Here is a 16,533-nt window from a genome sequence, read left to right on the forward strand (position 1 = left end):
TGTATAACTGAATCACTTTGCTGTACACCTGAAACTAACATAGCATTGGAAATTAACTATACTTTACTGTGCCAGTAAAGGTCCATATAGTCAAGGCTTTGGTTTTTCCAGTAGTCATGTATAGATGTGAGAGTTGGACCATAAAGAAGGTTGAGCACTGAAGAATTAATGCTTTCAAACTGTGGTGCTGGAGAAGACTCTAAAGAGTCCCTTTGACTTCAAGGAGATCAAAGCAGTCAATCCTAAAGGAAATCAATCCTGAATATTTATTGGAAGGACTGATGCTGAAGCTGAAGCTCTAATTCTTTGGCCACCTGATGCAAAGAGTCAACTCACTGGAAAAGACCTTGATGCTAGGAAAGATTGAGGGCACAAGGAGAAGGGGGCGACAGAGGATGAGATAGTTAAATGGCATCACTGACTCAATGGACATGAGTTTGAGCAAATTCTGAGAGATAGTTAAGGGCAGGAAAGCCTGACATGCTGCAGTCCATGGGGTTACAAAGCAATGGACATGACTTAGCAACTGAACCACAGAAAAAATTAAATTAAAAAAAGTGAAGCTTGTAATAAGAAAAACTGGTATGGCTTGTATTTCTAATTAAGGTTTCTTTTCCTTTCCTTTTAGGAAACCTTCAGAGTACTATTACCAAGATATTTTGAGGATTTACTTACTCATTTTCAAAAGTTTGATCCCTCTGATTCTGGGGTTTTGTTCAAAACCTATGGCTACACTGCTGTACTGAATCTCTGCCTTTTCATTTGGTCAATTCTGGTGCACTTTTGCTTCTATTACGTTCAGCGTGTAGGAATGAGATTAAGAGTAGCCATGTGCCATATGATTTACTGCAAGGTAAGTGTCATTTGGTACAAAAGTTTGTACCTCCTCTGGAGAATCAGAAACATTTGGGGAAAGTTCTCTGTAGATTAAAAATTTTGTAACTGGTGTCATTTACTCCTTGCCAGAGATACTCGATATTTGTTTCAAGCCATTTTGTTGTTGTTTGAGCAAACTTTACCAATATATAATGAAAAGTTTTGTTTGGAGATCAGACCAGGGCTGCCTTTGATAACTTTATGCATAGGCTGGTGCATAATACCCATTAAACTTATATTGAAACTAATTAAAAAATAGGTATCAAAATTATCAAACTGATTTTCAATGTTTTCTTGCCTAAATCTTATTGTGGTATTCATGGAAATTTTGTTGTTTTTCATTTAAACCTTCATTTACATCAAAGTTGTATTTAAAAGTGACTTTAGTGATTGTATCTATAGCATTAAATTTAGGAGAAAAATATGTTTTTAATAAAATAAATGATTATATTTTACATGATGCATCTAGTCATGTTTAATATAATTGTGCTTACTAAATAAAAATATAAGTGAAATCTGTGCCAAATTAGACTCACTCATGATCTTCTGTAGTTCTGATTGTTTTTGATAATATTAAAGAAAATGGCTGTTTGGGAGAAAACTTGAAATTTTAATTTGTTTTTAGCAATTTTAGAGGGCATTTATGTTGCTATTCATTGAAGTTATTTTCTTAATACAATATTTGCTTTTTTTTTAGTATGCATTATAGCAGCTTTAATAAAATCTGGTTTGATGTTTCTAGTGTTTTTGTATTGAGAAATGCTGTAAAATTATTCTATGTTTTACTCTAGTCTTATCTAGTATAAAAGGAGTTAAGTATTTCAATGTCTTTATAAATGAACTGCCACAGATACATCAGTGTCATGTGCTGGAAAGCTCTTGATAAATGAGATCTTAGATATCTCTTTGTCCTGGGCTGTTTCATTAAAAAAAAAAAAAATCCTTATTTAACCATGTTGTATATTTGAAATATTCTGAGAGAGAGATTATAAGTGTTTTCACTGCACACAAAAAAAGATAAGTACATGAGGCAATGGATATGTTAACTGTTTTAACTATAGTAATCATTTCCCAGTGTACATTTATGTCAAACATCTTGTTGTGCACATTTATATATATATATATTTCATTAAAAATAAACAAAATCCTCATTGAAAGATAAAACCAAGCAATTTAAATGAAAACAAGCACTTCTTTTACTTGGTTGCTACTTATCTGAAACTTCTATTTTTTAGGAATACTTTTCTTAGCAAATTAAAGATATCTTTCCTCAGCCTTTTTTGAGCAGAGTCTTGTTAATCTTTGGGCTATGTGAACCTGATTCATGGACCTAACATTCTAGGTTCTTATGTAATATTGCTTTTTACAGCATTGGACTTTCCTTTCACCACTAGACACATCCACAATGGGGCTCTGTTTTCACTTTGGCTCAGCCTCTTCATTCCTTCTGGAGCTATTTCTTCGCTCTTCTCCAGTAGCATGTTGGGCATCCACTGACCTGGGGAGTTCATTTTTTAGTGTCAAATCGTTTTGCCTTTTCATACTGTTCATGGGATTCTCAAGGAAAGAATGCTGAAATGGTTTGCATTTCCTTCTCCAGTGGACCACTTTTTTCCAGCTGAGCTGTTTCAAATCCTAAAAGATACTGCTGCTAAAATGCTGCACTCTGTATGCCAGCAAATTTGGAAAACTCAGCTGTGGCCATAGCACTGGAAAAGGTCAGTTTTCATACCAATCCCAAAGAAAGGCAATGCCAAATAATGTTCAAACTATTGCACAATTGCACTCATTTCACATGCTAGCAAAGTAATGCACAAAACTCTCCAACCTAGGCTTCAACAGTACATGAACCAAAAACTTCCAGATTTTCAAGCTAGAGTTAGCAAAGGCAGAGGAACCAGAGATCAAATTGCCAACATACGTTGAATCATAGAAAATGCAAGAGAATTCCAGAAAACATCTACTTCAGCTTCATTGACTACACTAAAGCCGTTTACTTTGTGGATCACAACAAACTCTGGAAAGTTCTTAAAGTGATGGGAATACCAGAACACCATACCTGCCTCCTGAGAAACCTGTATGCAGGTCAAGAAGCCACAGTTAGAACTGGACATGGAACAATGGGCTGATTCCAAATTGGTAAAGGAGTACGTCAAGGCTGTATATTGTCACCCTTGTTATTTAACTTCTATTTAGAATACATCCAGAGAAGGCAATGGCACCCCACTCCAGTACTCTTGCCTGGAAAATCCCATGGGTGGAGGAGCCTGGTAGGCTGCTGCCTATGGGGTCGCCAAGAGTCAGACACGACTGAGCGACTTCACTTTCACTTTTCACTTTCGTGCATTGGAGAAGGAAATGGCAAACCACTCCAGTATTCTTGCCTGGAGAATCCCAGGGACGGAGGACCCTGGTGGTCTGCTGTCTATGGGGTTGCACAGAGTCGGACATGACTGAAGCGACTTAGTAGCAGCAGCAGCAGCAGCAGCAGCAGCAGGGCACATCATGGAAAATGCCACGCTGAATGAAGCACAAGTTGAAATCAAGACTTCTGGGAGAAATATCAATAACCTCAAATATGTAGATGACACCACCCTTATGGAAGAAAGCAAAGAGAAACTAAAGAGCCTCTTGATGAAAGTTAAAGAGGAGAGTTCAAAAGCTGGCTAAACCTATTATACAGAATGAAGTAAGCCAGAAAGAAAAACACCAATACAGTATACTAATGCATATATATGGAATTTAGAAGATGGTAACAATAACCCTATATACGAGACAGCAAAAGAGACACTGATGTATAGAACAATCTTTTGGACTCTGTGGGAGAGAGAGTGGGTGGGATGATTTGGGAGAATGGCATTGAAACATGTATAGTGTCATATATGAAATGAGTCGCCAGTCCAGGTTCGATGCACGATACTGGATGCTTGGGGCTGGTGCACTGGGACAACCCAGAGTGATGGTACGTGGAGGGAAGAGGGTTCAGGATGGGGAACACGTGTATACCTGTGGTGGATTCATGTTGATATATGGCAAAACCAATACAATATTGTAAAGTTAAAAAAAAAAAAGCTGGCTAAAACTCAGCATTCAAAAAACAAAGATCATGGCATCCAGTCACATCGCTTCATGACAGATGGGGAAACAATGGAAACAGTTTCAGACTTTATTTATTTATTTATTTTTTTGGGTGGGGATCTCCAAAATCACCACAGATGATTACAACCTTGAAATTAAAAGGCACTTGCTCCTTGGAAGAAAAGCTATGACCAACCTAGACAGCATATTGAAAAGCAAAGACATTACTTTACCAACAAAGGTCTAGTCAAAGCTATGTTGTTTTTTTTTTTTCCAGTAGTCATGTAGGTATATGAGAGTTGGACCATAAAGAAAGCTGAGTGCCAAAGAATTGATGCTTTTGAACTGTGGTGTTGGAGAAGACTCTTGAGAGTCCCTTGGACTGCAAGGAAATCAAACCAGTCAATCCTAAAGGAAATCAATCCTGAATGTTCATTGGAAGGACTGATGCTAAAGCTGAAACTCCAACACTTTGGCTACCTGATGCGAAGAGCTGACTTGTTGGAAAAACCCTGTTGTTGGCAAAGATTGAGGGCAGGAGGAGAAGGGGGTGACAGAAGATGAGATGGTTAAATGGCATCACCAACTCCATGGACATGAGGATGAACAAGCTCCGGGAATTGTTGATGGATAGGACAGCCTGATGTGCTGCAGTCCATGGGGTTGCAAAGAGTCTGACATTACTGAGCAATTGAAGAACAACAACAAGTGTGAAACTGGGGGTCTGGCGTGTCACTGTCAGTCATAGACTGTAGAACATAAGCTAATTTGTTCCTAGTTGATGTGGAAATGCAACGATGCCCATACACTCCAGTCAAGCATCTTCCTTGTCCTCAATCATCATGTTTGTTATTCTGTTGCACCTCCTTCTATTTAGAAGATGAATACTCAGGTTTCCCTACAAATTGTCTAGAAGTTTGTCTTTGCAGATCATGTTTAACTCCTATAAATAAATAAATAGGAAATTTCACCAGAAGTACACTATGAAACTCTTATATTAGTTGTGAGGTGATGTTTTACTCAAAGTTTACTCTTTGTTCCACATGTAAGCCATTGTCCAACTGGTTTCCTTTCTCTACCCACTAGTTCTTTGGAATGTTGCCTTTGAGAAATTGGACCCTTCCTGGCATGCTGCTTGAAAGTGAAAGTGACAGTCTTAGTTGCTCAGTCATGTCCAACTCTTTGTGACTCCATGGACTGTAACCTGCCAGGCTCCTCTGTCTATGAAATTCTCCAGGCAAGAATACTGGAATGGGTTGCCATGCCCTTCTCCAGGGGGGCATGTTTCTTACATGAAAGTAAACATTTTCCAAAGGCATTAATTTGCCTACTTGATTAGCCTTAAGGAATTGTTTCCTTTTCCATTTTTTAGAAAATTTTATATGATATTTAAAGATTACACTCCATTTAGAGTTATTATAAGATATTGGCTGCATTCCCTGTGTTGTACTATATATCATTGTAGGCTACCTTACTCCCAATAGTTTGTACCTCCCACTCCCCCATCACTATATGGCTCCCCCACTTCACTGGTAACCACTAGTTTGTTCTCTGTATCTGTGAGCCTATTTCTCTTTTGTTTTATTCACTAGTTTATTGTATTTTTAGGCTCCACTTATAGACAATATCATACAGTATTTATCTCTCTCTCTCTCTGACTTGTTTCATTTAGCATCAGTTCCATTCAGTTCAGTCACTCAGTCATGTCTGACTCTTTGTGACACCATGGATTGCAGCACTCCAGGCTTCCCTGTCCATCACCAACTTCTGGAGCTTGCTCAAACTCATGTCCATTGAGTTGGTGATGCCATACAACCATCTCATCCTCTATCATCCCCTTCTCCTCCCGCCTCCCATCTTTCCCAGCATCAGGGTCTTTTTCAACGAGTCAGTTCTTGGCATCAGGTGGCCAGAGAATTGGAGTTTCAGCTTCAGCATCATTCCTTCTAATGAATATTTAGGATTGATTTCCTTTGGGATTAACTGGTTTGATCTCCTTAATGTCCAAGGGACTCTTAAAGGTCTTCTCCAACACCACAGTTCAAAAGCATCAATTCTTTGGTGCTCAGCTTTCTTTATAGTCCAACTTTCACATCCATACATGACTACTGGAAAACCTATAGCCTTGACTAGAAGGACCTTTGTTGGCAAAGTGATGTCTCTGCTTTTTAATATGCTGTCTAGGTTGGTCATAGCTTTTCTTCCAAGGATCATGTTTCTTTTAGTTTCATGGCTGCAATTACTATCTGCAGTGATTGGATGTCTGTGTATGGATGCTTAGGTTGCTTGCATATCCTGAGAACTGTAAATAATGCTTATATGAACATTGTGGTACATGTATTTTTTTTGAAGTAGTGTTTTTGTTTTTTTTTTTGGATATATCACAGGAAGTTGAATTGCTGGGTCATGTGGTAGTTCTCTTTTTAGTTCTTTGACAAGCCTTCATACAGTTGTTCACAGTGGTTGTCCAATATACATTTCCACCAATAGTGTATGAGTGTTACCTTTCCTCCACATCCTTACCAGAATTTGTTATTCATGTTCTTTTTGATTAAAGTCATTCTGACAGGTGTGAGGTGATATCTCATTGTGGTTTCGATTCAAATTTCCTCATTGGAAAAATGTCCATTTAATTCTTTATGTCCATTTTTAATAGGGTTGTTTGTTTTTATGATGTTGTGTTATATAAATTGCTTGTATACATAGGATATTAATCCCATATAGGTCATATCATTTACAAATATTTCCTATGATTCAGTATCTTTTCTTTTCATTTGGTTGATGATTTCCTTCTCCATGCAAAAGTTTTTAAGTTTAGTTCTTTTCTATTTGTTTTTGCTTTCATTTCTTTTACTTTGAGAGAACCCCAAAATACATTGCATTGGTTTTTGTCAAAGAGCGTTCTGCCCATGTTTCCCTCTAGGAGTTTTATAGTATCTGGTCTTACATTTAGGTCTTTAACACATTTTGAGTATATTTTTGTATATGGTATTAGAGAATGGTTTAATTTCATCCTTTTAAATGTAGCTGTCCAGTTTTCCCAGACCTTTGTTGGTAAAGTAATGTGTCTGCTTTTTAATATGCTGTCTAGGTTTGTCATAGCTTTTCTTCCAAGGAGCAAGCTACATTTAAAAATAGCCAAACTGATCACTTGAATCACAGCCTTGTCTAACTCAGTGAAACTATGAGCCATGCCGTGTAGGGCCACCCAAAATGGATGGGTCATAGTGGAGAGTTCTGACAAAATGTGGTCCACTGGAGAAGGAAATGGAAAAATCACTTCAGCATTCTTGCCTTGAGGACTCCATGAAGAGTATGAAAAGGCAAAATGATAGGACACTGAAAGATGAGCTCCCTAGGTCGGTAGGTGCTCAATATGATACTGGAGAAGAGTGGAGAAATAGCTCCAGAAGGAATGAAGAGGCTGAGCCAAAATGAAAATGACACCTAGTTGTGCGTGTGACTGGTAATAGAAGTAAATCCTGATGCTGTAAAGAACAATATTGCATAGGAACCTGGAATGTTCCATCTATGAATCGTGGTAAATTGGAAGTAGTCGAATAGGTTATGGCAAGAGTAAACATCAACATTTTAGGAATCAGTGAAATAAAATGAGCTGGAATGTGTGAATTTAATTCAGATGACCATTATATCTACTACTGTGGACATGAATTCCTTAGAAGAAATGGAGTAGCCCTCATAGTCAACAAAAGAGTCTGAAATGCAGTACTTGGATCCAGTCTCAAAAATGACAGAATGATTTCTGTTTGTTTCCAAGGCAAATCATTGAATATCAGAGTAATCTAAGTCTATGCCCCAACCAGTAATGCTGAAGAAGCTAGAGTTGAATGGTTCTATGAAGACTAACAAGAACTTCCAGAACTAACAGCCAAAAAAAGATGTCCTCTTCATTATAGGGGACTGGAATGCAAAAGTAGGAAGTCAAAAGATACCTGTAATAACAGGCAAACTTGGCCTTAGAGTACAAAATGAAGCAGGGCAAAGGCTAACAGCATTTTGCCAAGAGAATGCAGTGGTTATAGCAAACACCCTCTTCCAACAACACAACAGACAACTACACAAGGACATCACCAGATGGTCAATACCAAAATGAGATTGATTATATTCTTGGCAACAGAAGATGAATAAGCTCTGTACAGTCAGCATAAACAAGACTGGGAGCTAACTGTGACTGAGTTCATGAACTCCTGATTGCCAAATTCAGGATTAAATTGAAGAAAGTAGGGAAAACCACTGTGCCATTCAGGTATGACCTAAATCAAATCCCTTATGATTATGTAGTAGATGTGGCAAATAGATTGAAGGCATTAGATCTGATAGATACAGTGCCTGAAGAACTATGGATGGAGGTTCATAACATTGTACAGAAGGAAGTGATAAAAACCATCTCCAAGAAGAAGAAATGCAAAAAGGCAAAATGATTGTCTGAGGAGAGCTTTCAAATAGCTGAGAAAAGAAGAGAAGTGAAAGGCAAAGGAGAAAAGGAAAGATATACCCATTTGAATGCAGAGTTACAAAGAATAGCAAGGAGAGATGAGAAAGCCTTCTTTAGTGATCAATGCAAAAAAAAAAAAAAAAAAATAGAGGAAAACAATAGAATGGAAAAGAGAGATCCCTTCAAGAAAATTAGAGATACCAAGGGAATATTTCATGCAAAGATGGGCTCAATAAAGGACAGAAATGGTATGGACCTAACAGAAGCATAAGATATTAAGAAGAGGTGGCAAGAATACACAGAAGAACTATTCAAAAAAGATCTTAATGACCCAGATAATCATAATGGTGTGATCACTCATCTAGAGCCAGATATCCTGGAGTGTGAAGTCAAGTGGGCCTTAGGAAGCATCACTATGAACAAAGCTAGTGGAGGTGATGGAATTCCATTTGAGCTATTTCAAATCCTAAAAGATGATGCTGTGAAAGTGCTGCACTCAATATGCCAGCAAATTTGAAAAACTCAGAAGTGAACATAGGATGGGAAAACTCAGTTTTCATTCCAATCCCAAAGAAAGGCAATGCCAAGGAATGTTCCAACTACTGAGCAATTGCACTCATTTCACATGCAACCAAAGTAATGTTCAAAATTCTCCAAGCTAGGCTTCATCAGTACACGAACCGAGAACTTCAGATGTACAAGCCAGATTTAGAAAAGGCAGAGGAACCAGAGATCAAATTGCCAATATCCGTTGGATCATAGAAATAGCAAGAGAATCCAGAAAAACATTTACTTCTGCTTCATTGACTACACTCAAGCCTTTTACTTTGCTTGTTGTGGGTCATAACAAACTCTGGAAAATTCTTGAAGAGATGGGAATACCAGACCACCTTACCTGCCTCCTGAGAAACCTGTATGCACGTCAAGAAGCAACAGTTAGAACCAGACATGGAACAATGGAATGGTTCCAAATTGGGGAAAGAGTGCATCAAGGCTGTATATTGTCACCCTGCTAATTTAACTCATATGCAGAGTACATCATGCGAAATGTTGGGCTGAATGAAGCACAAGCTGTAACCAAGATTGCAGGGAGAAGTATCAATAACCTCAGATATGCATATGCCACCACCCTTATGGCAGAAATCAAAGAGAAACTAAAGAGCCTCTTGATGAAAGTGAAAGAAAAGTGTAAAAGCTGGAATAAAACTTAAAAAAAAAACAAAACACGAAGATCATGGCATTTGGTCACATAATTTCTTGGCAAATAGATGGGGAAACAATGGAAACAGTGACAGACTTCATTTTCTTGGGCTCCAAAATCACTGCAGACAGGGACTGCAGCCATGAAATCAAAAGATGCCTACTTCTTGGGAGAAAAGCTATGACCAATCTAGACAGCATATTAAAAAGCAGAGACAGTACTTTACTGACAAAGGTCCATCTAGTCAACTGTGGTTTTTCCAGCAGTCATGTATGGATATGATAGTTGAACCTTAAAGAAAGCTGAGTGCCAAAGTATTGGTGCTTTTGAACTATTGTGTTGGAGAAGACTGTTGAGATTCCTTTGGATAGCAAGGACATCAAACCAGTCAATCCTAAAGAAAATCAGTCCTGAATATTCACTGGGAGGACTGATGCTGAAGTTTAAGCTCCAAAACTTTGGCCACCTGATGTGAAGAACTGATTCATTGGAAAAGACCCTGATACTGGTGAAGTTCGAAGGCAGGAAGAGAAAGAGACAACAGAGGATGAGATGGTTGGATGACATCACTGACTTGATGGACATGAATTTAAGCAAGCTCTGAGAGTTGGTGATGGGCTAGGAAGACTGGTGTGCTTCAGTCCATGGGGTCACAAAGAGTTGGACATGAGTGAGTGACTAAACTGAACTGTGCATTTTTTCAGCACCAGTTATTGAAGAGACTGTGCTTTCTCCATTGTGTATTCTTGCCTCCTTTGTCTTAAATTAGTTGACCCTAAGTGTATGGGTTTATTTCTGGGCTGTCTATACTGTTCCATTGATCTATGTGTCTGTTTTTGTGCCAGTATCTACTCTCTTCCCTTGGACTTCCCTTGTGGCTCAGCTGGTAAAGAATCGCCTGCAATGTGGGAGACCTGGGTTTGATCCCTGAGTTGGGAAGATCCCCTGGAGAAGAGAAAGGCCACCCACTCTAGTATTCTGGCCTAGAGAATTCCATGGACTGTATAGTCAATGGGGTCACAAAGAGTTGGACGCAGCTGAGTGACCTTCACTTCACTTTCATACTATTATTTTGATTACTGTAGCTTTGTACTATGGTCAAAGTCAAGGAGTGTGATTCCTCCAGCTTTGTCCTTCTTCTTCTTTTTTTTTTTTTTTTTTTTGACTATTTGTGTCATTTGTTTTTCCATACAAATTTTATATTTTTTTGTTCTAGTTCTGTGAAAAATGCCATTGGTAATTTGATAGGTGTTGCATTGAATCTGTAGATTGCCTTGGGTTGTACGGTTATTTTGACAATACTAATGTTTCCAATCCAAGAACATGGTATATCTTTCCATCTGTTTTGTCATCTTCAATTTCTTTCATCAGTGTCTTATAGTTTTGGGGGTACAGATCTTTTGCCTCCTTAGGTAGGTTTATTCCTAGGCATTTTAGTCTTTTTGATGCAATGGTAAACGGGATTGTTTCCTTAATTTCCCTTTCTGATACTTTCTTAATAATGTATAGAAATGCAGCACATTTTTGTATATTAATTTTGTATCCTGAAACTTTACCGAATTCATTGATGAACTCTAATGGTTTTCTGGTAGTGTCTTTAGGATTTCCTATGTATGCTGGGAGGGATTGCGGGCAAGAGGAGAAAGGGACAACAGAGGATGAGATGGCTGGATGGCATCACTGACTCGATGGACGTGAGTCTCAGTGAACTCCAGGAGTTGGTGATGGACAGGGAGGCCTGGCATGCTGCGATTCATGGGGTCACAAAGAGTCGGACACGACTGAGCGACTGACCTGATCTGATCTAATGTATAGTATCATGTCATCTACAAGTAGTGACAGTTTGACTTCTTCCTTTCCAATTTAGAGTCTTTGTATTTAAAAGAATTGTCTTTTTACAAAGTTAGGAATTGCTGAGGTAAAACCACAGAGGTAACGTGGATTTTAAGAAACATCACTCAGTTGTGTCTAACTCTTTGCGACCCCATGGACTATACAATCCATGGAGTTCTCCAGGCCAGAATACTGGAGTGGGCAGCTGTTCCCTCCTGCAGGGGATCTTTCTAACCCAGGGATTTAACCCAGGGCTCCCCACATTGCAGGCAGATTCTTTACCAGCTGAACCACCAGGGAAGCCCAAGGATACTGCAGTGGATAGCCTATCCCTTCTCCAGGAAATCTTCCTGACCTAGGAATTGAACTGGAGTCTCCTGCATTGCAGGTGGATTCTTTACCAGCTGAGCTACTAGGGAAGCCCCTCCAGACACAGGAGAGACAGTTTCCTCATGCACTTTCATGCATCTAGAATCCTGCTGAGGTGAAGAAATAAGATGTTTCTTTTTTGTAGGTTACAGGTGGGCTGACTCTTTAGGGCAAAAGCTGGTGCTGCAGAACGGCTCTAAAAGGCCCATCTGAATGTTCCTGGTTTATGCTGAGGCCCTACTTGCTCATCTCTAGTCCTGGAAAGAAATCAGATTGAGTGTTAGAAATGGGATGGCTGATAAGCTTATAGTCATAGTTTGTATTGTTGAGTGATTTGTGGCATGTATGATATATAGAAAATGACTTGTCTTTTAATTACCTTTCCACAACTGTGGTAAAATACCTTTTGGCTTTTGATCATTGATTTTTTTAAAAGTTGCAACAAAATATACACAACAAAATTTACAGTTTTAACTCTTTTTAAGTGCACCATTTAATGACATCAGGTACATTCATATTGTTGTGGAGTTATCATCATTATGCATCTCCAGAACTTTTTCATCTTCCCAAATTGGCACCCATTAAACACTGTTTCTACTCCCATCCCTTCACCACCATCACCATTCTACTTCTCTTAATGAATTTCACTACTCCAGGTGCCTCATATAAGTGAAAGCATATGATGTCTGGATTATGTCACCTAGCATAATGTTTTCAAGGTTTATCCATGTTGTATCAGGTGTCAGAATTAAATTCCTTTTTAAGACTGAGTGATATTTCATGGTAGGTATGTACAATATTTTGTGTATTCATTCATCTGTTAATAAATGTTTGGGTTGTTTCCCCAAAACCTGTGGGACACGGTAAAAGCAGTCCTAAGGGGAAAGTTCATAGCAATACAGGCACACCTCAAGAAACAAGAAAAAAGTCAAATAAATAACCTAACTCTACACCTAAAGCAACTAGAAAAGGAAGAAATGAAGAACCCCAGGGTTAGTAGAAGGAAAGAAATCTTAAAAATTAGAGCAGAAATAAATGCAAAAGAAACAAAAGAGACCATAGCAAAAATCAACAAAACCAAAAGCTGGTTCTTTGAAAGGATAAATAAAATTGACAAACCATTAGCCAGACTCATCAAGAAACAAAGGGAGAAAAATCAAATCAACAAAATTAGAAACGAAAATGGAGAGATCACAACAGACAACACAGAAATACAAAGGATCATAAGAGACTACTATCAACAATTATATGCCAATAAAATGGACAACGTGGAAGAAATGGACAAATTCTTAGAAAAGTACAACTTTCCAAAACTGGACCAGGAAGAAATAGAAAATCTTAACAGACCCATCACAAGCATGGAAATTGAAACTGTAATCAAAAATCTTGCAGCAAACAAAAGCCCCGGTCCAGACGGCTTCACAGCTGAATTCTACCAAAAATTTAGAGAAGAGCTAATACCTATCCTGCTCAAACTCTTCCAGAAAATTGCAGAGGACGGTAAACTTCCAAACTCATTCTATGAGGCCACCATCACCCTAATACCAAAACCTGACAAAGATCCCACAAAAAAAGAAAACTACAGGCCAATATCACTGATGAACATAGATGCAAAAATCCTTAACAAAATTCTAGCAATCAGAATCCAACAACACATTAAAAAGATCATACACCATGATCAAGTGGGCTTTATCCCAGGGATGCAAGGATTCTTCAATATCCGCAAATCAATCAATGTAATACACCACATTAACAAATTGAAAAATAAAAACCATATGATTATCTCAATAGATGCAGAGAAAGCCTTTGACAAAATTCAACATCCATTTATGATAAAAACTCTCCAGAAAGCAGGAATAGAAGGAACATACCTCAACATAATAAAAGCTATATATGACAAACCCACTGCAAACATTATCCTCAATGGTGAAAAATTGAAAGCATTTCCTCTAAAGTCAGGAACAAGACAAGGGTGCCCACTTTCACCATTACTATTCAACATAGTTTTGGAAGTTTTGGCCACAGCAATCAGAGCAGAAAAAGAAATCAAAGGAATCCAAATTGGAAAAGAAGAAGTAAAACTCTCACTATTTGCAGATGACATGATCCTCTACATAGAAAACCCTAAAGAGTCCACCAGAAAATTACTAGAACTAATCAATGACTACAGTAAAGTTGCAGGATATAAAATCAACACACAGAAATCCCTTGCATTCCTATACACTAATAATGAGAAAACAGAAAGAGAAAGTAAGGAAACAATTCCATTCACCATTGCAACAGAAAGAATAAAATACTTAGGAATATATCTACCTAAAGAAACTAAAGACCTATATATAGAAAACTATAAAACACTGGTGAAAGAAATCAAAGAGGACACTAATAGATGGAGAAATATACCATGTTCATGGATTGGAAGAATCAATATAGTGAAAATGAGTATACTACCCAAAGCAATTTATAGATTCAACGCAATCCCTATCAAGCTACCAACAGTATTCTTCACAGAGCTAGAACAAATAATTTCACAATTTGTATGGAAATACAAAAAACCTCGAATAGCCAAAGCGATCTTGAGAAAGAAGAATGGAACTGGAGGAATCAACCTACCTGACTTCAGGCTCTACTACAAAGCCACAGTTATCAAGACAGTATGGTACTGGCACAAAGACAGAAATATTGATCAATGGAATAAAATAGAAAGCCCAGAGATAAATCCACGCACATATGGACACCTTATCTTCGACAAAGGAGGCAAGAATATACAATGGATTAAAGACAATCTCTTTAACAAGTGGTGCTGGGAAATCTGGTCAACCACTTGTAAAAGAATGAAACTGGACCACTTTCTAACACCATACACAAAAATAAACTCAAAATGGATTAAAGATCTAAACATAAGACCAGAAACTATAAAACTCCTAGAGGAGAACATAGGCAAAACACTCTCCGACATACATCACAGCAGGATCCTCTATGACCCACCTCCCAGAATATTGGAAATAAAAACAAAAATAAACAAATGGGACCTAATTAACCTTAAAAGCTTCTGCACATCAAAGGAAACTATTAGCAAGGTGAAAAGACAGCCTTCAGAATGGGAGAAAATAATAGCAAATGAAGCAACCGACAAACAACTAATCTCAAAAATATACAAGCAACTCCTACAGCTCAACTCCAGAAAAATAAACGACCCAATCAAAAAATGGGCCAAAGAACTAAATAGACATTTCTCCAAAAAAGACATACAGATGGCTAACAAACACATGAAAAGATGCTCAACATCACTCATTATCAGAGAAATGCAAATCAAAACCACTGTGAGGTACCATTTCACACCAGTCAGAATGGCTGCGATCCAAAAGTCTACAAATAATAAATGCTGGAGAGGGTGTGGAGAAAAGGGAACCCTCTTACACTGTTGGTGGGAATGCAAACTAGTACAGCCACTATGGAGAACAGTGTGGAGATTCCTTAAAAAACTGGAAATAGAACTGCCTTATGATCCAGCAACCCCACTGCTGGGCATACACACTGAGGAAACCAGAAGGGAAAGAGACACGTGTTCCCCAATGTTCATCGCAGCACTGTTTATAATAGCCAAGACATGGAAGCAACCTAGATGTCCATCAGCAGATGAATGGATAAGAAAGCTTTGGTACATATACACAATGGAGTATTACTCAGCCATTAAAAAGAATACATTTGAATCAGTTCTAATGAGGTGGATGAAACTGGAGCCTATTATACAGAGTGAAGTAAGCCAGAAGGAAAAACATAAATACAGTATTCTAACGCATATATATGGAATTTAGAAAGATGGTAACAATAACCCTGTGTACGAGACAGCAAAAGAGACACTGATGTATAGAACAGTCTTATGGATTCTGTGGGAGAGGGAGAGGGTGGGAAGATTTGGGAGAATGACATTGTAACATGTAAAATATCATGTAAGAAACGAGTTGCCAGTCCAGGTTCGATGCACGATACTGGATGCTTGGGGCTAGTGCACTGGGACGACCCAGAGGGATGGTATGGGGAGGGAGGAGGGAGGAGGGTTCAGGATGGGGAACACATGCATACCTGTGGTGGATTCATTTTGATATTTGGCAAAACTAATACAATTATGTAAAGTTTAAAAATAAAATAAAATTAAAAAAAAATAAATGTTTGGGTTGTTTCAATCTTATATCTATTGTGAATAGTGCTGCTATGAACATAGGTAAACAAATATCTGTTCAAGGTTGTGCTTTCAGTTCTTTTGAGTACATTCCCAGTAGTGGAACTGTTGTGCTATATACTAATCTTATGTTTAATTTTTTGAGAAACTGCCATACCCTCTTCCATCATGGCTACATCATTTTATATTTTCTACTTGATCACTGATTTTTCTCTTTAACTTGAGAACTAAATGAAAAATTTTCATGAATCCTGACATTTTGTTTGGATCCATGGCTCCAGTTGGTAGTCCACTGAAACATCTTACAGTGGTCACTTCAGATTCCTGATCTCTAGGGCATATTTTGGAACTTTTTACCAAATAAAGGGATTGTGTAAAACAGGCTATTTTTTGTAAAGTCAGGCATTAAAGGCCACAGATTCCTCATGAGAATATTATTTTGAACATTATTCTCTGCTCATTTTATTGTATATTATTTTAAAACATTTTTAAAAAGAATTTAATAAGTATTTATTTTTGTCTGTGCTGGGCCTTTGTTGC

At 37.9% G+C, this 16,533-nt stretch overlaps 1 protein-coding gene across 1 annotated transcript in view; it reads left to right on the forward strand.

Annotated features, from left to right (window-relative positions):
* LOC109567078 (ATP-binding cassette sub-family C member 4-like) overlaps window positions 1–16,533 on the forward strand; it is a 383,334-nt gene that overhangs the window by 107,143 nt on the left and 259,658 nt on the right. Inside the window, exon 4 of the mRNA XM_070800391.1 lies at window positions 629–853. Coding sequence (XP_070656492.1) covers window positions 629–853 — 225 coding nt within the window. The remainder of the gene's footprint in view (window positions 1–628; window positions 854–16,533) is intronic.

This window comes from Bos indicus, chromosome 12, assembly GCF_029378745.1.
Source record: "Bos indicus isolate NIAB-ARS_2022 breed Sahiwal x Tharparkar chromosome 12, NIAB-ARS_B.indTharparkar_mat_pri_1.0, whole genome shotgun sequence".
In the NCBI taxonomy this organism is placed as follows: Eukaryota; Metazoa; Chordata; class Mammalia; order Artiodactyla; family Bovidae; genus Bos; species Bos indicus.